The 26,438-nt window shown below is 42.4% G+C and overlaps 2 protein-coding genes across 2 annotated transcripts; both read right to left on the bottom strand.

Annotated features, from left to right (window-relative positions):
- Positions 1-10,869: 10,869 nt before the first annotated feature.
- On the bottom strand, positions 10,870-12,412 carry pou4f1 (POU class 4 homeobox 1; the record flags this gene model as incomplete). Its single annotated transcript, XM_084574993.1, has 2 exons — positions 10,870-11,856; positions 12,290-12,412. 2 exons carry the CDS (start codon positions 12,410-12,412, stop codon positions 10,870-10,872), a joined length of 1,110 nt encoding a protein of 369 aa, XP_084431119.1.
- A 492-nt stretch (positions 12,413-12,904) lies between these two features.
- Positions 12,905-20,533, bottom strand: obi1 (ORC ubiquitin ligase 1). Its single transcript, XM_084541171.1, has 6 exons — positions 20,391-20,533; positions 20,002-20,137; positions 17,967-18,058; positions 17,147-17,368; positions 16,707-16,795; positions 12,905-15,488 (listed from the first exon to the last, which is right to left on the bottom strand). Exons 1-6 carry the CDS (start codon positions 20,460-20,462, stop codon positions 14,111-14,113), a joined length of 1,989 nt encoding a protein of 662 aa, XP_084397297.1. The 5' UTR covers positions 20,463-20,533; the 3' UTR covers positions 12,905-14,110.
- Between the last annotated feature and the right edge of the window lie 5,905 nt (positions 20,534-26,438).

The following is a 26,438-nucleotide window of genomic DNA, read 5'->3' on the forward strand; positions in this document are numbered from 1 at the left end:
ACCCCTCCTGCCTAACTTTAGGGCGTAATTTGCTATTAATATCAGATTTTGGCCTCCTGATCGATTTTCCTCTGTGTTTTCATTCTGAATTATTCAGTGGTACACTTTATCTCCTCACCTTCCCCTCTCCCCAGACTGCAGCGCCTCTTCCCTGCCCCCCCCCCCCCCCCACCTCCCCACTGCCATGCCATTTGTCACACCGGTCAATAAGTGGGTGATATTTGGATCCCGACTGCGTGGGACAGGGTTACTTGTAAGGTGTAGATGTGAGGGGTTGGGGAGGGGCACCCAGACAGATAATATTGCACAACAGTCAGTCACCGTAATTAGAGGAGGTGTCAACAGTAGTCTGGCCTTCTGAGATTTGAGGTGAAGATGTGTTGGAAGTTGGTGCTATTCTTAGATGATGTGTTGATTTGATTACGTGAGTGAACGAATAAATGAATGAGGATGTTTTTTTGAGCGCGGTAAACAAAGATCTTGGGAAGAGTTTGTTTGATTTGAACTGCGTCATTTGTTTAAAGCAGCGTCTTCCAAACTTCTTTGGTTTCTGGACACCTCTTAAACGAAGCTACTTGCAACCTCTTGTCACCATTTCTGATCAGTTTAACATTTATTATTAGATTTATTATTAGATTAGATTAAATTAGATTATTTCAGTAGCAGTTGAGAATGTCAGATTCTTCAGGTTGATCATTAGTGGTTTAATGTATAATGAAAACCTCCTGTTAACTGATAAATTGATTCATTTTTTTAGTTTTATTTTAGTTTTTTTATCAGTTACAATTAACAAAAGCAAGCCCGAGTTATCCCATGTAATTATTTGCTTCCTCCATTTTCATAAATGTGATGACGTGTGCAGACGGGGGTCAGTAAACGCACCACGTGCAGTTTTTGCTCGAGTGAAAAACAAAAGAGACGCTCGCAAACAAACTGTAAAATGTGCACGTCAGTTCTTCCCAAGGTGGAGGATCAGGACAAACCGCTATTTCACATCGTTAATGCGCTAGATCATTACATCCCATTAATTAATGAACTGGCATGTAATTACTAAAATGACTCTTGCACAGATGCATCAATGTGACCGGTGCTTATAAGTCAAGCATAATTAGTCATCTCAACTCATCCGGCTCGATGAGGTGATGCATCCAGTCCGCTGTGAGTCCTGTCTGGCTCGCCGAGAGTGACTGAATGAATTACGCGTAGTTCGCGGCTTTGCCTCCATTCGGAGTGACAGGCTAATCAGTGCTTTGTCAAAGCCGACTCCAGCTCCACCTGTCAGAGCTGTCAGTCTTCTGAGGAGCCGCTGAGGTCCCCCGAGTAATAAAAGAGGGGAGCCGATTTCACACAGTGTGACCTGCAAGGTGCGAAGTCAGGACGCTGAGGACATAATAATCAATGTCAGAACATGTGGTATTGATGAAAAGTGTCAAAAATGGCTGGAACTTACACGGGATCCTGGAGGCACTCAGTGGGCGTCTCTTGGGAGTGATCATGATTATTACACAATGTGTATGGTGTAAGGGTCTGTATAGAGACAACCTTGATAACTGAGGAGTGAAAGTGTGTCCTTAAGGCCTCTCTTGTCCTGTTAAACTCTGCTAAAGATGATCTTTCTGCCGTCACACGACTGGTCGGTCGGTCGGTTGATGGCGCTCAGGTTGAGGTGCTGATCCAACAGCTGTGTCATGAGTCGGATGTTCCAGTAAGCGGATCTAGAGGATGATATTCCAGTCTGAGTAACAAGAGGCTAATAAGGCGATCAATGGCCAGTAAGGCGAGCTCCTCTGTTTGTAGCCTCCTCTCTGAGACGCTTCCCCTCGCCGTTGAACGCAGTCTGATGATTTTGCATTGTCCTCCGAAGTATCCCGCACGCTCCAGTGGACGTGTCACGGACTCACGAGGGAGGAAAGGGCAGATGTTTCTGGTTTGTTTTCAAATTCTGGCAAAAATGTGTGCACTGGAAAGGAGTTGTGGGAATGTTCAGTATGTGTGGTGACGACCAGATGTTTTACTAACATGAGTCCATGAACATTTTACTTTGTTATTTTGAGGTGATGCAGACTCTGTTCACACTGGTTTTACGTCTAGTATTAGCTGTTTGTCCATCAATCAGTTCTTCCCCTCACAGAAACGTAACTATTTTTATAACAAATACATGATTTTAGTATTATTATAGTTTATTTTTTTTTTTTTATAGTCCCAAAATGTCTGTGTGCTTCAATGTTAAGACTTTCAGACTTCCTCTGTTGGATGTCATTGCAAAGTTAATATTTTCTGAACTGTTGAGGAACTTCTCAGGCTCTGGGACTTGTCCTTTTCTGCTCCTACCATTTCATATACAAGCAACAATCGATTCATTGTGAAAATAATTGATGATGAAAATCCGTAGCAGGCTCACCCAGATTAATACGCCCAAGTTGCTTAATTTATTCGTATTATTCTTATTAAATAAGTTTATTTTTTATTATTACTAGAGGTATCTGATCGATCACTACATGAAATTTCAAATTTGTCGCAGTAAAATTGGGAATTGCTTTGCGTCTTATTCAATTTTAATATGTAATTAAGCATCGAATAAGATCTCACTGGAACTCTATTTTCAATAACGAGTTTATCTGTGTTTTGAAAAGCTGCAGGAGGCGGAAAGATAACAGATTATTGTTTTTTTCTCTTGTCATGGGAGATACAAATCTCATTTGCCATCAATCATCCAATTAGTCTTCTGTCCTCTTGCTAAATGAGCCATGGGACTCTGAAGTGGCACAGCCCTGTGGAGTTTGCATCTTTAGAGGGAGGGAAACAGCGAAGAGACTGAGCAAAGGAAATACGCTGCTGCTGCTGCTGCTGCTGTTGTACTATTTGCATTGTCGCTGACATTCAAGAGGATACCTCTTCAGCCAATAAAAGGAGTGTGAGTGTGTGTGTGTGTGTGTGTGTGACTGCATCAACATTTGTTCCCCTGCATGCTTCCCAGCTCGAGTTCAGCAAATGAGTTGAACCAACCTTCCTGGGCAGTCTTTCCTCTCGACTCCAACCTCTAACAACTCATGAAATATTTAACGTGCCTCACAGTAACCTCTCTCTCTCTCTCTCTCTCTCTCTCTCTCTCTCTCTCTCTCTCTCTCTCTCTCTCTCTCTCTCTCTCTCTCTCTCTCCTTCACACACAAACACACTCAGATATTTTTCTTTCTGTCATTCTAGCTGATAGTCACTGGATGAAATGTCCGTTTAAGCCCCCACTTATATTTCAAGAATGCAAGTGAGGCTAACCCCCCCCGCCCCCTGCACTTACACATACTCCACAAGACACAGTTGTTGAACATCTCTATTTTTTTCCGTGGAACATTTCAGAGTAACTAATACACTGTTTTCGGTGTGGGTGTGTACAGAGGTAGCTGGATACAAATTTGACACCCGACCGATCGGCAGCTGCCGGCTGTTTAATCAACAGTGATGAATATTTGATGGCGTGGCGGCGGGCAAACGGTGGCCGACACTCTCCTCATTATCGAAGTCCATGTGTACAGAGGAAGATATTCAATATCTACGGATGGGGGGGGGAGCCAGGCTCTCTCTCTGCGACGTGAAATGCCCTCACAGCTCCTGCTCGAAAAACTGCATCGTGTGTATGTGGCGTGAGTTTAACTTATGGAGAAGCAGTGGTGGCGCGTCAGTAAAACAGAAGTGGCTTAATAACAGGCTCAAAAGTTAGCTCAAGTAAATATCAGTTGTTTTTATAACCAATTCATTCATCAAGTTATTTTTCAAGCATACTCCAAAAATGTGCACGTGTAGGACTTACAGGGCTATTGTGTCGTTTATAGAGGAAAGCTACACACTTAATATTCACATTTAAAAGACTCCAAATAACTATTGGTAGATGAAGTGTACAAAGAAAATGTACATGGTAAAGGAAGAAATCTTAACAAACTCTGTGTTTTTAGATGTTTAATTAACTTTTGAAACTTTGAACTTCCACCAAAGACACATTTTATGCTCTAAACAATCTTTAAAAAGCTTCAAGTTCGTATAAAAGTGAACTTTTCTCCATGCGTGAGGACGGAGCAGTGATTTTCAGCACCAAGGTCAGCGACACGAACAGTCCAAAACATCCCCGCAATAGTGAATCATTCATTCATTCATTCATCCATCTTCTGTAACCGCTGGAGCCTATCCCAGCTGTCATCGGGCGAGAGGCGGGGTACACCCTGGACAGGTCGCCAGTCTATCGCGGGTCCAACACAGAGAGACAGACAACCATTCACTCTCACATGCACACCTACAGCCAATTTAGAATCACCAATTAACCTAACCAGCATGTCTTTGGACGGTGGGAGGAAGCTGGAGTACCTGGAGAGAACCCACGCAGACACAGGGAGAACATGCAAACTCCACACAGAAAGGCCCAGTCAGATTTGAACCCAGACATATTTGCTGTGAGGCATCAGTGCTAACTACTGCACTGTAAAGCACCGCCTCATGTGAGTGGAGTAGAGCCCGTCATCACCAATCACACGATGCAGATGTTTCCTCTCGTCTGTACAACCACAGAAGTCTCAGAAGTTGCAAATGATGTATAGGGTAAAATATAGGATCAACAGCAAATATAGGATCAGCTGTGTTTTGTTATTTGTTTTCATATTTATATATATATTACATATTAAGAACTAAAGAAACTGATTTCTGCTTGATAACATGATAGATCATCTTATATTTTTTTCATTGACAGTGATGCTTAAATGTCTATTCTTTGAAAAACAAAAAGAAAGTTAAAATGAACAATGAAGAAATAACATCTTCGGCCACTAGAGTTTGATGCATTTATAACACCACGTGCTATTTTTGAGAGGAAACCCAATGAACGTTGTGACATTTACACGGCAAACTTAAATTTCTTGAATTCAAGAAAATTCACCCTGGCTTTGCTGTGGACTCTCCTTGTATGGGTGTCTCGTCTTTCCTCCTCTTGTTTACGGTCCCGCGCCCCCCCCCTCCCCTCCCTCTCCTCGCTGTGTGCCGTCTGTCTGCAGCACGTGCTGGCAATGACGACAAGGGAAATGGGTTCAATACCAGGGTTCAAAGAGCACTCAGCCAGGGGCCACGGCGGCTCCGAGGAAACCCGGCGCTGAGAAATAAATGACATTTCGTGCAGTAAAGGCAGATTTTTGCATAAAGTGACATTTAGGTGGCAGTGCGTAATTTCTGAAGGAGGTGAAACATTCCCGCGACAGGCCAGCGCAAGAACGGGTGTTTTGATGTTTTAGTGCTGCACTTTATCAGCACAGTTGTCAAGCGGTTGGGGTCGCGCGGCGGGTTAAACCACAGTCAGCTAGCTTTGTTTTGAAGATGTCTTTAGATTTCCGGCCACACCAAGTGAGGACAGGCTTAAGATCAAGTTAAGTGCTCCTGGGAGAGTTTGATGACAGCACGTCTCTCACAGCCCAGCCTCTGTCATATTTGTGAGCTACACAGTGGACAAATCCAGATGTTACCTGCAGCCTGTGCCAAAAGGTTGAAGCATCAAACAGCTGGGAGACATCCTTTGAGTGATTTCTGAGCTCTGCACTCATATTTATAGTCAGGGGGTGCAGGTTTTTTTGCTGCAGTCAAACCCCGGCAGCAGGTCAATTCAGTTTTTAGACTGGTCATAGCTGTGCGCATGAAGAGCGGAGTGAGGCAGAAGAAGAAGTGTTTAAGTCAGGCTTGTGTGATGATCAAACTGTGGCCGGAGAGTGGCAGCGTGATGGCTGAGGTGTGTGTTTATTTGCATTTGTGATTTAGAGAGGATCCTTTTAAAAAGAAAAAATAAATGCAGCATAATGACAGTTATTTTAGAGTCTGGCGCTACTGTACATATTAGATTAAATATTAAAACCTAAGACTGGTGGTGAACCTTGAAGTAAATGAGCAGTTTTATGGAGGATTTTGATTTAACAACTACAAATACTTGTTTTAATGAACCTCAATAAACTACTAAATTAGCAAATTGGCATTCTACAGACTTCGGATGCTCAACTAATTTGGGTTATACGACCACTGGATTAAATCTGTTATCAAACTGCAAGCTTTTAGTTTTTTTTTCTCCGCCTAATTTAAAATGTGTGGCAGTGTCTGAGCTGCAGCTGGATTTAAACTTCCCCCATCATGATCGTGTCTGTACATCAGATTTAGTCAAACCAAGTGATGATGCTTAATGATTTGCACAAGTTATTTTTTTAAAACTACAGTAGCACAGAAGCCTTCATCTGAATTGTCCTCCATTCCTCCTTTAAATAACTTTTTGGTGTCCTCCAGCTCTAGTTTTTAGTGAACAGACGCTGAAATAAGATGTGTGCTGTCAGACCCTGATGTGTTTACTGTATGTGTGCCCCCCACAAATAGGAATCTAAATTGTGCTTTTTGCCATGCAGGCTTCCTGCATATATCCGCGCAGCATCCATTTCTATCTGTCAGTAGCTACATGACAAGAGGTCAGCCCCTCAAGATCAAATATTTTTCTTACTAAATGACGGATTTATTAGACAAATAAGTTGTGCGTCTGACTCTGAACCCTCTGTGATTGAAATATACCCTTGTGTCAACAGCACCGCCTCTCAAACCAGGTCCCGAGCGATGGAGGGCTGCCACAGCGGATTACCGAGCAAATATAAGTGGGAAATGAGTGCAGATCTGGGGGATCTACCCATCCACATCCCCGGTTTGACATTTCCGTCCAAAGGCCAACCTTCCTGCGCATTGTTAGATCAACGGAGCCCTCCATGGGGGCGTTTTTTTTCCTTCTTATACTTAATAAGTCGACCAAAACAAGAACACGATATTCTCCAATAAAAATAAAAAAGAACGAGCCGAGGTATTAGGTGAGAGCTATCCGTTTCTTTTAACTCCAGCTTGTAGTGTTGTAATTATAATGATCTAATCCATCTTAACCTGGGCGCCTAACAGCTACGATTAGGACAGGCCCACTCCCTTCCGCTCAGAGCTATAGTAAAAAGTCGTGCGCTCGTAAATCTGAACGCCTGCGTTACCATAACGCGCGGTGGAATCATTATTTGCCGACGAGATGTCAGAGACTCTCTCATTTCGTCTGTCAGGAATCCAATTTCCTTTTATTTACATCCACGGTATAGATTAATTACTCCCCCGACTAGTAGCCTGAAGGAATTAAGTTATGAGATCCTTTGGTAGGCTCCATAATTAATCAATCTCGGCCAATGTGAGGATACGAAGGAATAGTAATAATAATAATATTAATAATAATAGGCCTGATGGTGATAATAATAATAATAATAAAATGTCAAATTATAATTTTTTTAATTTTAATTCTTTAAGGTCGTTTTCATTGCGGTATGACTCAGATGGGACGAAAGAATCACCATGGGATGCGAGTGTATAGCTGGGTGGGGGTCACCTAAGCGATCTAGACATGAGTTTAAGAGGAAGGCCCGTTTCCAAGGCCCAGGAAGTGACAGCACCCGTACGACGAGGCGACTTATTGATAAGAGCTTCGAGGGTTGTGATATCGGTGACGTTCCTGATGAAATACCCCCCCCCCCTGATTAATAGAGGACTCTGTCGTAACGGGCTGACATATGGTAGGCGAGGCAGCTGGGGACGGCACCTCGGGCGTCCCCTACGGCCATTAACATATTAGAGGCTATTGTGCAGGCAGACAGTCCGACTTCATCCAGGGCCCCTGTGCAGAGAGACAGCACCCCAGAGCTGTTTGATATAGGCTTTCAATAATGCATTACTCTCCTCGAGCCGCCGCCGAAGGAGCTGTTCGTGGTGCTGAAATGATTGCCATGTGGCGCGGAGTGTGTTCGGTGCCAGCGGTGTTGTGTTACTGCGGAAACTTTGAACTCATGCGATAAAATGATAGATAGATAGATAGATAGATAGATAGATAGATAGATAGATAGATAGATGTACATAGACATAAATATACACAGGCCTACACATGTATATGAACACAGAGCTGTGTGAATTTGTCAAAAGACTAAATATATGAGTTATTTAAAATTTCTGACATCTAGAAACTTTTTTTTCCCACATCAATTTATGCTGCAGTAAAATAATTTGAAATGGTTAAAAAAACAAACACACAATTGCACGTTATTTTCTCTGTTAATTGTTAATCTTTCCCTGTCCCAATCTTCCAATCTTTATTCTTACAAAGTCTACTTTAACAAATAAAGCGAGGCATTTAAAGCTTTACTCTAACCCAAACGTATCTGTGCTAAACATTAAAATAAACGGAATAAAATGAAAGTAGTTCATAAATAACGAAAATGTCTAAAATTCAACTGGAAGTAGAAAAAAAATAAACCCAAAAAACTCAACATGTTTTTACTCACGTCGAGGAATCGCTCTCCTCCTCTGTCCGTGTAGCCAAAAGCTAAAGAAAAGCAATAAGGAGCAGCTTTGCTTCTGCTCCTGCTCCCTGCTCCTCCTGCTCCTCCTGCTGCTCCTGCTGCTTAACAGCGACTTCCTCCGTCCGCCTGCTTCCCCTGAAAACCCCCGAAAGCTGTCTGAAAATATTGCATTTTATATCAGCAAATCGCGATTAATATTGCATTACGTGCATTTAAAAATCCGTGGCCGGGGACGCAGCCGTAAATGGAGCCCAGCTAAAAATAAAAAACTTAAAAAAACAAAAAAAAAAACATGCATGTTTGGAGTGAGTAGAAATATTTGGAGGAGCGTGGAGGTCACATAGTGGTCATTTTTAATCAACAAATCAACTTTACTTCCTTTTCCTCTCCCTCTCTCCCTCTCTTTCTCCATCTCTCTCTCTCTCTCTTTGGTGTCAGCCCTGCTTTAATGTTGCTGTTGAGTTATTCTGACTCTGCTGTGAAACTTCATTAAATGTTGATTGTTATAGGCCTGCATCACCACCGTGAAAGGCGGGAACTTCATCTTGGTTAAGGTTTCCAGACAGAGAAATAAGTGTGACATTTTCCTCTAATTTCATGTGCAGACAGTCAAATAAATGCATGGACGACTAAAACAAAGCCCCGCCACGTATTATATATATATTATATTTGAATCTGAATAACTGATTAATGATTAAAATTATTAGAATAATTTTTTCTGTAGTGGCATTTTTTTTTAAATAGCGTATTATTATTATTACATATTTTAAATTTTAATTTAATATAACATATTTCATTTTAAACAAACATATATTAAAGGTAAATTAAAGTTTTAGGATCTCACGATCCCCTGACTGATATGGTTTGCATTTAGACTCGATCTTCCCAAATGGTGCAAATTTACATCCAAGCACTATTTCGATTTTTATCTCAATTATTATAATATATATATATCTATATAATAAACTCACATTTATTTATTTTTATTTTTATTTTCCAGTTGATCTGTACTCATATTTCTGCTGCCTCCAATTGTTTCAGTAAAACCGTGTTGAGTGCAGGCCCAGTCACAACCAGAAGAGCGTCGTTTTTTCTTTCTTTGATTTATTAGAAGATTGCTGGAACACACCTCCCTGTTGAATTTGGCTTACAGGATGAAGAGTACCAATGAAAGTAAGAGGACAACAGAGGAGAGTGGAGAAGTTGTGTGTTGAGACAGAGAGAGAGAGAGAGAGGGGGAGGAGGAGGAGGAGGGGGGAGAAAAGGAGACAGTGGGACATTTTTTTTCCATGATGCACATGTCGCCGCAGTTTTGTAAACATACTTGTGCACAAAGTAAAATATTACTTACACAACGTTTCCGTAACAATTAACACGACAAACAACGTGGTGATCTTAATGTGAAAACAGGCATTTAACAGTGACTTACACCATCCACAAAATAAGGTCTACCAGTAGACAGCTCTACCGTACGCAGTGATTCTTTTTCCAATGCATAGAGTGTTTGCACTGCAAACGGAAACACATGAAAAAGAAAACAAAACAAAAAACGATATATATTATTTTTTAAATCCTTGTGATCCCTCCTTGATAGAAGTCAGGCAAGGCTTTAGTGCTCTGGTCTGTTTGAAACTTTTTGTAATTCCATGTGTGGCCAATGGTGTCCATAGACCCTTAGAATTTATTTCCCAAAAAAACCCCAATAAAAGTTAAAAAAACAACGCACCTCTGATAAGTGATAAAGTGATGTCTGTATATACAAAACCATTTCGACACAACTGGTCTATAAACCTAAAGGGTCTTTTTTGTGCAAATTCAAAATAAATATATCTGTAGATGTGGCAGCCTGTTCAGGCTAAATTACTCACCGTGATTTAGGATTTCATGCAGGCCTTTAAATTAAAATTAAAAAAATGTTTTTGTATTTTTTAGCCATTAAAGTTAAGTTTGCAACAGAATCTGAGTTCATAGCAGCCTCCAAAATAAGACTAATAACAGAACAGATGAATAAATGAGTTATGGGTTATTCTATACCAAACAACGACAGGAGTCAAACCCAGAAAATAAAATAAAATAAAAGAAACACAGTTCAACAATCAATGAGGTAATTCGTAAATGGCTATACTTCAAATAATAGGCCTATCAGGAGAAAATAACTCGCTATAGTATCAAGCAAATTACCTCTTTCCACGTGTTTTAAAAGGCAATGTCGACGTCGCTAAACTTTTCCCTCGTAACAACTGAGAGCGAAATTTGTGTAATCTGTCATTTGCATACTTCACATTCACCGATAACGTGAAAATAAACAAGATATATGAAGCCTCGTAAAATGGGGATCTAAAGCCCACTGTGCACCAACGTGTAAAATCGCTGGAGACAAAAGACTGAAAGTGGTGTCTTAGTTGTCCCTTGGTCCTCAAATTCAGTCACACATTTTTGTAATTTTTTTTTTTTTAAATGTTATTTTTTTGTTGTTGTTGTTTTTCTTCCTCCATCAGTGAGCTGCGGAAAATTTCAACCTCTTTTGCTTCTGTCTTTGGTTACAAAACCACACTCGCACCACATTTTTTTTCAGGTCCAACTTTTCAGCTATAGCTGCTATTTTCTCGGAGGACGGCCGAGGCTGTACGGCGAAGTAAGCCTCCAAAGACCTCTTTTCTGGGGCCGCTATCGAGGTCCTCTTGCGTTTCTTTTCCCCTCCGTTGAAAATGTCAGGTTTGCTCATTTTCTCCCTCTGGGCCCCCTCGGCCTCCTCCAGCCAGGCCTGGAGGATAGGTTTGAGCGCAATCATGTTGTTGTGGGAGAGAGTTAACGACTCGAATCGACAAATTGTACTTTGGCTCAGTGATCCCACGCCGGGGATTTTGAGATTAGCCAGAGCGCCACCCACGTCCGCCTGGGTCACCCCCAGCTTGATCCTCCGCTGCTTGAAGCGCTCCGCGAAAGCCTCCAGCTCCCTTGGGTCTGTGTCCGAGTCATTGATGGAGGGGAGTCCGGAGTTTGTGAGCCCTGGGCCGCCTTGACTTCCACCGTGGTGGCCCGGTAAAAGCCCGTGGTGGGTGAGGGGCGAGTTCATGCTCATAGCCTGGTGGGAGAGGTGACTCAAGCCGTGCATGTGGGAGTGCGGGTGGGCATTGGAGGCGGAGATGAGCCCTCCGCCGCCACCTCCGCCGCCGCCGCCGCCTCCTCCGCCTGCCCCGTCGTGCGCACTGGACATGAGGCTGAGGGACTGCGAGCTGATGTGGTCCATAATGTCCGGCGGCTCCAGGTTCTGGTGGTGGTGGTGGTGGTGGTGATGGTGGTGGTGGGCCAGTGGCACGGTGGACGTCGACGAGCATGGCACCGTGCTCATCGTGTGGTAGGTGGCGTCGGGCTTGAACGGGTGCGTCTTGCCCTGGGACACGGCGATGTCCACGGCCGCCAAAGCCTCAGCCCGGGCCAGCAGGGTCTCATCCAGGCTCGCAAATATGTTACTCTGCAGCTGCAAGGACGGGAATTAAAAGGGAGAGGAGAGGAGAAGAAAACGAGTAAGAAATAAGGAGACGAGCAGTAGAAAGGAAGACGGCGCGAATAAGAAAAAAGCATAAATAAATGCATCTGTCAGTCGGGACTTTTGGCGACACATAACAAGAGTCGGAATATTCCTTCAGAAGTGGCAAGTCATAAAAATTAATACAAAAACAGTAAAGCCGAGCTTTGCGTGAGCATGCTTTCAAAAAGATCACAGGCTCTTCCGAGTGATTGCTGTGGAATACATGAAAAAAACATTAAGTGCGCGTCTTGGCTGAATGTGCCTTGGAGCAGCCCTTGTTATTACGCACAGACAGCGTTCAGTGCTACATGCAGCCTAAGCAAGAAGAAGAAGAAGAAGAAAAAAAAAAGGACAAAGTGAAAGTTTTTCGGGCATTATTTACCTGTGGAGTTTGTAGACAGGCTCTCCTTATAGCTTCCGAGCTGGAATGCAGGGTGGTGTACTTGTGTTCGGGTAAGGAGGGATGCATGGCGAAGTGCGGCTGTTTGCTGTTCATGGACATCATCTTGGCGAGCTTCTCCAATTAAAGTGCACGGGAAAGAAGTGGGGGAAACGGCTACAAGAGCTGGAAAATAGTCATAGACACACGGGGATCCTTTGCCTATCCAGTAATGATGCGGTGCAGTTCGCTGTGTAGTGCGCCGAGTGCAGCCTTGAGCCCGGAGATCACAGAGATGCCTGCAGTCTCTCAGACGCACTTATCTGTCTACTGTTTCCCCACTGCTGGGGATGAGAGAGGCTCTTACACCTGAGCGCCTCAGATCTCGTCAAGCCCGTGCTCGGCTGCTCTCGCGAGACATAAACTGCCAGAACAGTGAACGGGCTGACAGATTTAAAAAAAAAAAAAAAAAAAACTGCTCATAGGGCAGGCAATAACATCTGGAGACTGGGAGCCTGCGTTTTTTAAGGGCTCACTCCTCACCATCCAGGCACAGAACTGCACCGGTCCCAGTGCCTTTAGGCCTTATCTTTACTTAGAGGCCGTAAACCATTGACTTAACACTGTTTATTTGAGCAGCTATCTATTTTAAGCTCGACTTTATCCATCCTAGATCAGGTGGACAAAAAAAAATCCTGGAGAATTATTGGAGAGAAGGTGTTTTGCGCCTATGTAAAACACAAGAAAGCATCATCATTTGGAAGCATTTGTTCATTTTTATTGACTGGATCACACCAGTGTCAAATATTTAAATATGTAGGTTACTCCGTCTGCCAGTATAGGCTCTGTTCTTGGGCCCCCTTGTCCCGTCTCTCACATTAACCCTTATCATTAAAGCCCATCATCGCCAGATGAGCACTAAACAAATTGATTTAATACTCCAGCGTAACCTTGTACACAGTCTTTACCTAAATTAATTAATCCCAATGAATTAACACTTCATTTATTCAAACCACAACGGTTGCCCAATTAAAATTTCATGCAGCGATTAGAGGTATGTGAAATACACACGATATCGTTAAATTTGCATAATAAATAAGGGCAATGGAAATTAGTGTGCGTGAGGTCTCTAATGTGTGTCCTTACAGCTCGCTACACGCCTCGGCTGTCTCCACTTTTAATGGCAACAAATTAGTGTTCACTGTATGGAGATAGCGAAACAGAGAGGAGATGTGATTATTATTATTATTATTAAACCCCAATTCCATTAAAAGTCAAAATTCACCACGACACTATAGGGCAGCATAGAAGACCATGTGAGTCCTCTTGGGAGTCTTTTTCCATCACTGCAAAACACAAAGTAGAGAAAAGTACAACAAAAATCAAACCTTCACACATCAGTTCCCAATGCATTACTTTTTTTTTTTTTTTTTTTATTTCTAACACATATTGTCATTTTTAATTCAGAATATCACCGTCTATCATGGCCACATTCATCGGTCTACAGTACTGTGTGTCATCAATACCACATAACAGCTTGCAAGTATATTTAAATAATGTTTTAGCACCAAATGTGTCTGTTGTGTGATTGTAATAGACAGAGCTACTTAACCGACACTGAGACCTGCAAGTAGACAGGACAAGTCCATCAACAGTCATGTCCTACAAACAATAAGTTATTATCTAACGTCACATTTACAGATTTACAGATAACATATAATGTTTTCTGCTGATTACAGCCTTGAAGCCTGATCAAAACACACCACAGTGAACAGTACATCCATTTTTTTTTTTTGTTTGTTTGTTTTTTGTTTTTTTAAACCTTCACATGAGCTTTGAAAGTTTCGTGGGACTGCTCGTGTTAAAGGGACTGTGAGACTTTCTCTTTATTGGCTGGCTGCTGTTCAGTGTGTGTCTGTCTTTTGTTGTGCTCACAGGCTTACTGCCGGTGGAGCCTGTGGACGAGGAAGAGGAGGGGTTTGCAAGATCATGGTCATGGTCTTGGCTTGATGGACTGAGGGAGCCAGAGGCGCCGGCCCTAACCTCGTCCAGAGGATCGAACAGCAAATCGAAAGACAGTTCTTCGGTCTGAGATGTCTCTCCACGGCCTGCGCAGCCGAGGACGTGGGCACCGCTCTGCCTGCCGGACACGTCCTCTGCGGGGCGTTTTGGAGCTTCTTTGTCCTTCAAGGTGCCATCCACGTTGTCTTGTACTTGGTGGCTTTCATGCTCGTATTGTGTCGCAGGTTTGCCGCAATGGCTTGATAAGACATCGGGACAGGTTTGGGGTCCTGGAACCAGAGTGTTGTCCAAGTCTGTAGCAAGGGAGGAAGCCAAGGAGAGCTGTGATCCCCGGCTACTGGAACTCTCTCCATCCAGCATCATGGAGTCCAACTCTGAGATTTTGTCCAGGTAAGCTGCATCCATGGACGCCTCGCTGGACATCTGGAAACCACCAGACCCATCACCTACAAGATGAGTGGTTCCCTTAACTGGGCTTTCTTTACTTGGGCCCGGATACGACTTGTCATCATTTGAGTTGGATCTCTGCCAACCACCCCAGAAGTCAGACTTTGAAGGCTCTTCATCATTTTGAGGCAAACCTTGGGGGAACTTATCTAGGCTGCTGAACTGGTTCTCCTCGGCGGTGCCGCTCTTGTCAGGACTAGGACATTCTTCAAAATCAAGCTTCCTCAGATAAGACATAGGTTTAAACGCCACTTTCTTTTCACGGATGCCAGGGCTTCTCAGAGTCAGGGAGCGGAAAGCAGAGGACGGAGTAGTGGGCGCAATGTCCGAGGAGGTGCTTTCCGAGGCCGCCTTTTTCTGGTCTCCAGTCAGATTCTTAATGGACTCTTTGTTATCTGCGGACGGCACAAACGTCAGACTGTGATTTCGACTGAGCGTTTGACATTCTGCCTCCGGGTTGCTGCAGATCGACTCCCTCTCGTTATCGCTCAAGCTCCTCATCATCATGCTGATTTTCTGCTGCTGTGTGAGAGCCTCCGCTGCAGCCTTGCTATTCCCACTATTCCCACACGCTTCCTGCACCTCGAGGCGGATCTTCTCAAACTTTCTGACCCGCGACTCCAGGTCATCGACGTACTGGTCGCTGCGCTCCAGAGCCCTCTTCAAGTGGTCAACTTCACGCTCGTACTGCTGGATTTTAGCTTCCAGAGCTGCCACGGTATATCGGCCAAACCTGGGGACACACAGTTGCGTCTTTAAATTATGATATCTACATAAAACTCAAATTAAAAAGACTAAAAATGGTCTTGAGATGGTGGCCCAACATATACAAGAATGACCAACTTTATAAACATGTTAAAATCTGGAACTCTGACAACCAATCAACCAATCGTATGTGTTTATTTCACCAGTTCAGTAGAAGGACACGCTTGGTAGTTTTTTTTAATGACGCTTGTAACGTGAACATAGCATAACTGTGCATGTAGGGGCATAAAAAACAAAAGTCACATGGCTGCCTTCCCTACCGTTAACCAAGTTGCTAGGAAAAAGAAAAAGAAGAGAAAACTGCAGCTGTTTACCACAAGGTATTTCCACTCTGGCATCAGAATATGCACGCTGACAAAACCTATATATTTAATACGTTTGGTATTTTTAAGATGTTTAATTATCCACATAACTGACAACCATCCAATACAGGGTTTCTGCAGGTTTGAGCAAGTGAAATTTAAGACTTTTTTCAGACCATTATGGTTAAATTTAAGACCTACTCAAAGTATGAAAAATAAGGAAACAACTTTCCTTTTTCATTCATCATTCACAAATCTTAAAACAGCATAAACTATCTGAAAGCGTACACCCTCTAGATGTGATTTAACATGCATTGAGACATGTCCCAACTTCCTCCATCCTATGTGCCATGCATAGTTTGTTATGTATTTCATAACAGCCGTGATTTCAGGCCGTCAAGAGTTTTCTAATAGTTATGCTAATAGTTATATTTCATAATGAACTACACGGAACACATGGAACTAACTGAATTCCACCGACGCACTGAACAAAACGCGAATGAAGCGGTAAATGGACGTAAGGATTTAAGACTTGACTAAATGTAATTTAAGACCTACAATGCAAAATATGCTCGTATTTAAGACTTTTTAAGGCCTTAAATTGGGATTATCAAATTTTAGACTTTTTAAGACTTTTTAAGACGCTGCAGAAACCCTGCAATAATCCAAGATCACTGCTCCGGGCGAAAAAGCTACCTACCCCTGTTGAAGTGTTTCAGGCTGCAGGAGTTGCTCAGAAAAATGTGACTTTTTGTAGATTATTTGAAAGAATAAGGAATGAGGGAAAGACAAGGTCAAATGGGTAAAAGGCTTAAACCCTTTGCAAAAAGTCAATAACATACGGGCTGTCTGGAAACACAAAGAAACACAACACAGACGCTTACTTCTGAGGAGATCTGCTCGCCACCTCTGCTTTCAGTCTCATATTCTCTTGTAGAAGGTCGACGTTTTGCGATCGCAGTGCTTTATTTGCCTGAAAAGGGTGAAGGAATGTATTAAATATTAAAATAATTCCACAATGTGAGCCGTTTATATTCCAGACAAGGGCGCGCCAGCTGTGAAATTCTGAGGCCAGTACTAACAGTTTGTAATAGCAGTTTGTGAAATGTTCACCCTTGATTACAGGGGAACAAATCGAACCACTCGATTTGAGTCCACAGAAATCAAGCCTTTCAGCCCTTCATCAACCTCAGACGTAGCGACAAACATAAATAGGTTTACCCAAATGAGGCTGTAAATAACCAACACAACATTTAGACAGTCAAAATTGATCCAACTCAACACTGGCCCCTTCCATCGCAGACTGTATCTGCAGGTTGCATACCTCTTTCATCTTACTCATATCCTGCTTTATTTTATCGCAAACGTCTGTGGCCGCTCGCAGCTTGTTTGTCCACTCTTCCAGGGCGAAGGGGTGAACGCTGTGGTCCTCTGGTTGCACCGTACTAATGCTGCAGGGATCCAGAGCGGTCTTCAGCTGTGCCTCCAGGCTTTGATTCTTTGTTTTCAGCTCCTCATTTTCTCTCATGAGCCCCTCGATCTCCTCCTGTCAAGAGAGGAATTTAGTGACAGCGACAACAGTTTCAAAACGACTTTGTGACTGTGTTTTCATAACACTTGCTGGGTTTACGTGGAAACCGGTATTCCTTGAACAATCAGAATAAAAATGCATCATGCAACAACCTTAATTGGAACAAACTGTCCTGATCACGAGGAATCTTCAGCTTGAGAGGGGGTGGTGTAAACCTATTGATAATCTGTAGCACCTAATAACCAGGTAAACACTTGGTCTGATCGTTTATCTCTGATTTGAACATGAAAACACATACTGTATCTCATCAGAAACTCTGATCAGAATTATTTAAATCAGGCTGCAGGAATATTGTCCATATAAACGCAGTCGCCCACCACAGTGCTGAAAAGTTAGCGCTGCTAAAGTAAGATGATTTTTACAACCTGAAAGCAGGACAGTGGGTTGTAAAATTAAATAATTGATTTTCAGATACACCGAGAAGAGCCTCATGGGCTAAAGTAGAGTATAAAATCTTTTTTGTGGTGATAATGTCATCGATCAGCCTGTTCGAAAGGCTTCAACCTGATTGTTATTGCGGTGAAAGTATATGCAAAACACTTGAAAGCTGTACCTCGTACTCCCGTAAAAGCAGCTCTCCTCTGGTTTTTCTAAGACATTTTCTCATCGAAGCACTGTCAGTGTTGTCCCCTTCATTTGTTCCTCCTGGAAAAGAAAGACATGAATACAACAAAGGTCAACACGCTAGACACATATCAATGTGTTGTTCTGAATAAACTCAGTCAGCTTTCATGCAGATTCAGAGATAACTCAGCTACAGACTTTAGAGCTGCAACCCAAAACGTGAACAATGTAGTATACAAGAGAAACGGCACATGAGGTATGAATGAATATCCAATTTTGGAACGCCAAAAGGAGAGGGTTTGTGTTTAGGAAGTGTTTGTTGGTGCCATTATATATTTTGATGTTATCTTTAATTTAAATCACTGTGTTCATGTATTTACATGCAGTTCTGGGGTTTTACCTAGGGGAAGCACCAGTGTGGAAGTACATATAGCTAAATTACAGATGGGATAAAGAGGTATGAGTTTGTGGGGAAGCAAACAAGTTTTTGACCGTGTCAACCGGGAGCTTGTGAGAATGGCTGGCGTGTTAAGTATCTGGATTTGATATTTTCAACGTGGTGAGAGAGATCTTCTGTGAAAATAAATGGATTAAGAATAGGAATATACGGAACGCACTGGACATTGTTTATCGTTTATCCCAGAACACGCGTCCGAACAAGTTCACCCGCACACTACCTCAGTGTCTTATCTAATCTTCATTTAGTTTTCTTTAAGTCACTACAGTGTTGTCTGAATGCTTGCATGGGTGAACGAGGGGTTAGATTTACACAGAACCGTTGTTTCCACGCCTCCTTTCCTTTTTGCATGACATTAGATTTCTTTGCAAAATGACCACAGAGTCAAGTAGCTCATCTTTGGTAATATGGATTAAGACGTGCATGTTTCAATCATCCACTAGAATATCTCTTGCTGAAAACAAAACTTTTATTGCTGCAACCTAAACTTCAATTTACCTTAATGGATCTGTTCATTATTCTCATCATTTTCCACAGGCTAACCTGCACAAAACAGTCTTAAAGTTTCATGATATAGACTTTAATCCCTGTACTTGTAGCCTTCCCTTAAATAATATAATAAATGAGTCAACTGATATTAATTTTACAGCAAAGAGACGCAAAGATGTTTGAGGTGTATTCACAGACTGGATGAAAGATGTCTCTAACCGTGTCTTTTAAGTGTTTCTGAATCCCATTAAAAGGTGAATTGAAGTTTAGGGTTGCAGTCATAAAAGTTTTGTTTTCTGCAAGAACTATTCTAGTGGATGACTGAAACATTCATATCTTAATCCTGGTTACCAAAGCTGAGTTAACCTGACTTTGCGTTCATTTTGCAAAGAAATCAAATGTAAACAGAGTCGCACAACAAGGAAAGAAAGCACAGAAACTGCAATTCTGCGTGAATCTAACCCCTTGTTCACCCGTGCAAGCGTACATTCAAACATCACTTCCTAAACACTAACCTCCTTTATCCTTTTGGCATTCCTAACTCGGATATTCATCCATGTCTCTTGTAGCTTTTCTCTTGTATAAAAGGCTTCTCTAAACCACATTTTGGCAAATTATACATTGAAATCACTTCTATGCGACAATCTTTGTTGCATATAAATATCACTGTAAACTATGCTTGCTTGCATGGACTATGAGCTGCTTGACTGGTTGCTGAAGACTTATACCGACACGTTAATCTCAAGTTTGCTCATATTTTTTATGCAGGAGGAAAACCTGATCTAAACTACTGTCCAGTTGGTGAATAGCAAACGTTTAAGTCCATGCATGACCTAACAACAACCTATGTTTGAGTTCCTCTTTTACTAAAGCTGCAAAAGACATAATTTACCTTGGAAACAAACTGAACTGGATGATCTGACTCAACACATCCCATCATTAACTGAACCTATCAACTTCGGGCTATTGATAAAAACAAAGGTTACAGGAGCCTGCTGCAGAATTAACAACACAACTGTGAGATAGCTCCTGCAAGGCGGAGGGAGCCTCTTCTCTTCGTCTGTGTGCAGCTACTCACCGATGATCTCCCTGCAGGGGTTCTCTGCTGTGATGGGGACTCTGCAGGTGGGACACTGGCTGGCTTTCTGTAGCCACATCTCCATGCAGGACGAGCAGAACACGTGGTGGTTTGCACAAATGACCGGCTGCTTGACCTGTAACACAGACAAAAACACCGGCGAATTGTTTGCTAACTCTGGCGAAATAATAATAATTAAAAAAAAAAAAAAAAAAAAAACACTAACGCAGGGAAATACAAAATGTGACTCCGCTCCAGTTGTAGTAATGGTTGCTACGTGCAACGGGTAACGTAACGACGTCAAATGCTACCGTTTATCGCGTGTAAACATCTTAACCGTTGACGTTTAAAAGAAAAAACAAATGACGTAAAAGCAGAGTGGCCGTTACCTTGCCGAGACATATCTGACACGAAATGGGTAAAGTTAGAGAAAGAGTTGACGTTTGATAGTTGAGAGCCATGGTTTTAATGAAAACACGAAGCACACTTCCACCCGTGGAGGTACAAATTTCCCACCAGGACCCGCTGCAGCAGCGCGCGCGCCCAGTTTCACAACTACGGAAACCCCGAGGGGACGAAAAGGCTCCAGATTCGCGAACGCGTAAAGAAAAAAAAAAATAACGTCTGCACAGAATTTAAATATTTTTGATTAATGCTGTTTATTTACACGTTTGTTCGACGTTTGTTTACACGTTTGTTCGACGTTTTTTAAACGTTTGTTTGACGTTTGTCTGCAGTGGAGAAGGTATGCTAAGTCACTTATATTATTCTATACATATAGCTATATATATAACTAAGTTGAAGGCTCTCTACTTCCTTTAAATTCGTTTTTAATCGTTATTTATCATTATTTATTATCCATACTACCTCTGCAATAACATGTACACTGATCAGCCATAACATTATGGCCACTGACAGGAGAAGTAAATAACATTGACCGTCTTGTGACAATACAGTGTTCTGCTGGGAAACCTTCGGACCTGGCATTTGTGTGGATGTTACTTGGACATGTAGCACCCACCTAGACCAGACCTGACCAGGCACCCCCACCCCATAGCAATGACACTCCTTGATGGCAGCAGCCATCCCCAGCAGGATGCAGCCTGACGCAGGCGCACACACAAAAACGATTTAGGAACAACTCAAAAAAAACAAAACATGAAGAACAGCACAAGGTGTTGACCTGGCCTCCATATTCACTAGATCCCGAACTGATCAAGTATCTGTGGGATGATCCACAGAGGCCCGTGACCTTAAAGACCCCCACTAACAACATTCTGTTGCCAGACACCACAGGACACCCTCAGAAGACCCATGTCTATTCTCTGATGAGTCACAACTGTTTTGGAGGCACAAGGGAGGTCATAATGTTATGCCAGATGGGTGTATATTAACTTAGCTATAAGCTAGCCAAGTTAGCTAACTCACAGCTAACCTTGACACAGGTAGCATGTAAATGTAAATCAGCTTGACTGGTCAAACTTTCATTCAAATTTTATATAAAGTTTGAATTTGTTCTCTGCTCTAAACCAGTCATTTTTTTTCACACAGACAGTGAGCACGCATGGAGCAGTATGCAGCTATACAAGGCGCCCAGGGAGCAGTTGCTCACGGGCACTTCAACCACGGATGTAGAGGTGATTCAAACCAGTGACTCTGCTGTCCCAAGTCCACATCCCTTAACAACAGACACGTGTTGCAGTTTCTGGTATGTATAATAAAAATCTGCAAAATTCTCCATGGATTTGATGGACAAGACAACTGTATTCTCCATAAAAATCTACAAAGCCGCCAGAGGGCTGCTGAGCTTGGGGTGTAATTTGCATGTCAGAGATATTGCTGGAAAATAAGTCTTCAAAATGAAACTGAAAAAAAGGTAGTCCTAAAAGAGTTTCCAAATGTTTAATGCGGTAAAAATAAATACATAGAGATTACATTTGCACATATGCAGCGCCGCGCAGGTGCTTTCTATTTGGGTTGCCATGTAAACAAATATAGCGGCTCTTCGAGGAAAACTCTTGTATTATTTACAGAATTAACTTCTGGCAAAACTTAATGCAGAGAGTGAATTATGGAGTAGGCCTTGTGGAGACAACTAGGCTGCAACCGGTCAATGTTTTCCCAAAAGCAGCTAAATGAACAGATCATTGGGTTTATATTAACAAATGCAGGTCTTTACGTAGACGGCAACAATATCAAATAAACTCACTTAAAGCCTTTTCATAAAGAAGATTACAGTTGAATATTTTGTACGCCTTTGTCTGATTTTGAATGATCTATCATCTATAAATAACAAAACAGATTGATCGAATATTAGCATAATTTCCACTACAACTATTTCAAATTACATCTCCGCCACAGTTCAACCCTCCGGAGCCATTACTCATATCCAAACCAACATGTCCCGTGCTTCATCGTATCTCAAACCAGGACATCTTCTCTGGATCTAATATGATTAGAATTGACTGACTGCAAAATAACCTTGTACACCGATCCCGGTTTTAAAACGTCACCAGCACTTGTTTGATTGTTTTCGGTGGCCTATTAAATGGATCACGGTCAACCACTTGTTCTCACTCATTTTTCATACAGCCAGTGGTTTTTGTGAGAGCATTTGGACCAGACTAACTGTATGATTAATATGTTTAACTCGGATAAGTTTGAGAGAGATTTTAATGTAGAATCAATTTACATAACATTACCAAATGTTACTGTTTTCACCGCTGTACAGTGTAATGAGAATGTATTGGAAAACTTTAATAGCAGGGGTATATAGACGAGAAACTGTTCAGCTAATATTTTTAGTAACCGTTTCTTATTGGACTAAAAAAAATAACCGTGTGGGGGTTTTCATTCAAGTGCAGATTCACCTCAATATTGCTGACGACTTCAAAGAGACCCTGACATACGAGATGCTGTCAGAGATACTTTCCATTGTGCAGCGGTAAAAAAGAAAAAAATCTAATTGTAACCGAAGTGGTTAATGAATTTGTTCCTGGGAAACTTGCCCTAAAATACCCAATATCAGACTGAAATAAAATAAATACCCATTGTCCCACTGAGATTGCATTGCTTTGCAACAGGCCAGTCATTAATTGGTGACAGTCAATTAATCACGGCTGCTACAGACGGCTGCATCTATTGATCTTGTCCCGGCGCTTATTTTTCATCCCTAAATGACACCGATTGCCAGATTTGACCAGCGTGTGTAATGGACAGTGAAGAACCAATGACCCGAGTGTCAGTCTTGTCACAGGTTGGGATCTTCGTCCCCTCCCCCCCCGTCCCTGGCAAATAGCATCTTTACCATTTAGCTTGGAAAGGTTTAGACTGCCCTAAGAGCACAGCAGCGAAACAGTGGTGCTCTGGTGCTCAGATGACCTTTTCTGTTTAAGGCTTAATCTCTGACAAATGCTTGCTTTAATTAGCCTGATACCCCCTGCCTGCGCTGCCACCCCGCCCAGCTCTTCTCTCTATCACCGTCTACTCTATACGTCTGCTTTTCTCTCTCAACCCCAGCACGACTTTTGGAAATTCTCAAACACTCGTCAGTGTGATGTTGGTAGGAATTAACTGCCTTGTAGCAAAAGATGTAAAATATAAAAGGTTACAAACTCAGACTGTAAACACTGAGGCTTTGTGCACATTACAAAACTATATTGGTGCAAATGGCTAATATCAAACACGGTATAACGGAAAAGAAAGCGCAGAGAAAGAGGTAATGTTGAGGAGAGCAAATATAAGCGTAAAAAGATTAGCCAGGGCACATTACGAGGTTTAAGATAACATGCAACCTGCAGACCTCATCTATTGATCAGCCTCTATCAGAAACAGTAGACCACAGCAAGTGTGTGTGTGAATCCGGGTTTGTGTGTAAACTCAAGAGAAAGGCAGAATGAACATGAACTGGAGAGTACTTATGGTCATGTAGTATACATTTAATCATACCACTTTAACAGAGCATTGTGTAATATTTGAAAAGACATAAATATGTTGATGTAAATTCCATTAGATGCTGATTCTTCTGAAGTTTAAACATCAAGCAGCAGATTGGGCAAATGCTGCTCCTCACTTCTTCCAGCCTTGCTGAAATTAAGCCCTCTCAAAGCCTCGGCTTCACCCAGAGACCGCAGCATCTGATGCATCCCTCCCGCCAAAGCAGCAAACACAAGTAAAAGAGATGCATGGCTACAAATCCCTGTTTTATTGGAAAGGGGCCTAATTATTAGGATGTAAGTCAGGCTGTGACTGGAGGGCCGTCTCCTTGATGCGGGCCCGGTTTATATTTATCCCCTCCTCTGCAGCTACAGCAGCAGTGCCACCATCACTACCAGCAGTGTGTGGCGCTTTTATTACACCGCCCACAGGCAGGTTCAGCCCTGTCACAGTCACACACACACACACACACACATTCACGCACGCGCATAGACACATCTACGCAGCCTGCAGGACCGGCAGCCAGTTGAGTCCCCTCCACAGCAGAGTTACCCCACATCCCCATGCAGCCCCACATGGGCCCTTGGGATGGTGGAGGGAGGGAGCGGGTATTATGGTAATACTATAGCATGCTGCTCCCTTCCCTTCTCCTGCAGCACAGCTGGGAAGGACCATCATTACAAGTATTGTAGCAATCTGTTTAAGAGGGACACATTGGCGAGGTTGGGTGACAGAGAGAGGATGAGTGCTGCATACATAGATCACATAAAATATGATTAAAATGTGTGTGAGGGGACCAGGAATAAAATGCAAAACTTGTTATGAACACCTTATATCAAGTCTACTGTCAAAATGGCCAGCTGTAAATCTCTATTTTCCCCTTTTTACTTTTTTTTATTTTATTAAAGGTTTCTTGTGTTGCGCTGGTCATATCTCAAGACAAGAGGCCTGTGGCACATAAGGCATAAATAGGACATAAAGTACTTGAATCTCTAATGCCTCATATAGTTTTGCCAATCTATAGTGTAGTGTGTCACAAGGTGGAAATCCATTAGAAAACGACAGAAATCAAATGGCCTTGCAATGCAGCGACTGCACTGCTCTCGTGGTGAAATTACTCTGATTTCATGCAGAAATGATCCAAACAGTTATTTTTACATCGAAAGGAAATTATGGTAATTGATTTAAAAAAATAAATGCAATGTTCTCTTCCAACAACACATACCTGCATTGTGCTTTAAACGCTCGCTTTGCAATAGATTAATGATCATATATCAAGGAAGTCTGATCAGAATGAACAGCCTGCTCCACTATTCTGGACTGAGATTAGACCTTTTGACAGAGCAGTCAGTCAGTCACTGTCGGATTAGGCTGCTCTGAGCCATCCGTCTGCTTGTCTTGTTTTGGAGAAAAAGAGCAGCCGGTGAATCACAGCCTTACTCATCCTTACTCGCAGCATTTTTTTTAATTTTTTTTTTTTTTTAGGAAACACAGATATCCATTACATCCCTTTCTTTTTCCTCCCCCCCCTCCCTGCGCCGTCCTTCTCGCTCTATTTTAAGCCCAGTTTTGAACAGAAAGTTCGATTGATAAAGCGCTGAATCCATGAGAGCGCGCGCAGAGGTGAAGGGGTTATTGAGTATTCTGAAGATGAACTATTAAAAATGCATATTATCTCATTATTCCTGCTGCCAAATAGCTGGAAACTACATATATACATGTATAAATATATATGGCGCAAGACAGAAAATGTCTCTCCTCTCTTTCCTTTCTTTTCTTGACCTGACAGAGGTGAAGAGGAGAGACGGGAGAGAGGGAGGGAGGGAGGGAGGAGAATGGTCTTTTTAAAAACAGCTTCAGCGGACTAGTGTTCCCGAAACCCGAGCCCTTATTGGGTCTGAAGGGCATTATAAGACAGGCACCCTCCGCCCTCTTCTTGATTAAAGGTGAGTGTACGGCTGCAGCAGTGTGTAAAACATTGTGTCGGTGAAAACACAGCGATGTTTAATTGTTGTTGTTTTTTTGTTAAAACAACCACTAAAAGGGCTGGTGAAATAATGTCCAACGAAGACATTTGTCAGCACTCCCCCCCTCCCCTCCCGCCTCCCCCCCCCTCCCTGCTCGTCACGCTTACCACACACATACACACACCAGGAGGCCTTATTAATTATTTGTAGCCACTTGACTTCATATTGTGCTTCCAGTGGCTTGGTCAAAGATTATAATTACCACTTCCCTGTTTGTATCATTTTCCATCTCCTGTGCTTTTAGTGCAGTATTACTTCTCTTGTCCCTCTCTCTCTCCCTCTCCTCCTCCCTCTCTCCCGTATACACAAGACCAAAAGTGCAGGCACATCATTTATTGATAAGACAAAAAGAATGTAATGAAATTATCAATGTTCTTGAATTAATTATGAACATGATTAAGAAAGCTAAAATCTCAGGAGCCAGTCTCTCATTACCCATTCACTCTTAGGGATTGCTTTCATTCAGGGAAGGAG

This window comes from Chelon labrosus (assembly GCF_963514085.1).
Source record: "Chelon labrosus genome assembly, chromosome: 3".
Classification (NCBI taxonomy): domain Eukaryota; kingdom Metazoa; phylum Chordata; class Actinopteri; order Mugiliformes; family Mugilidae; genus Chelon; species Chelon labrosus.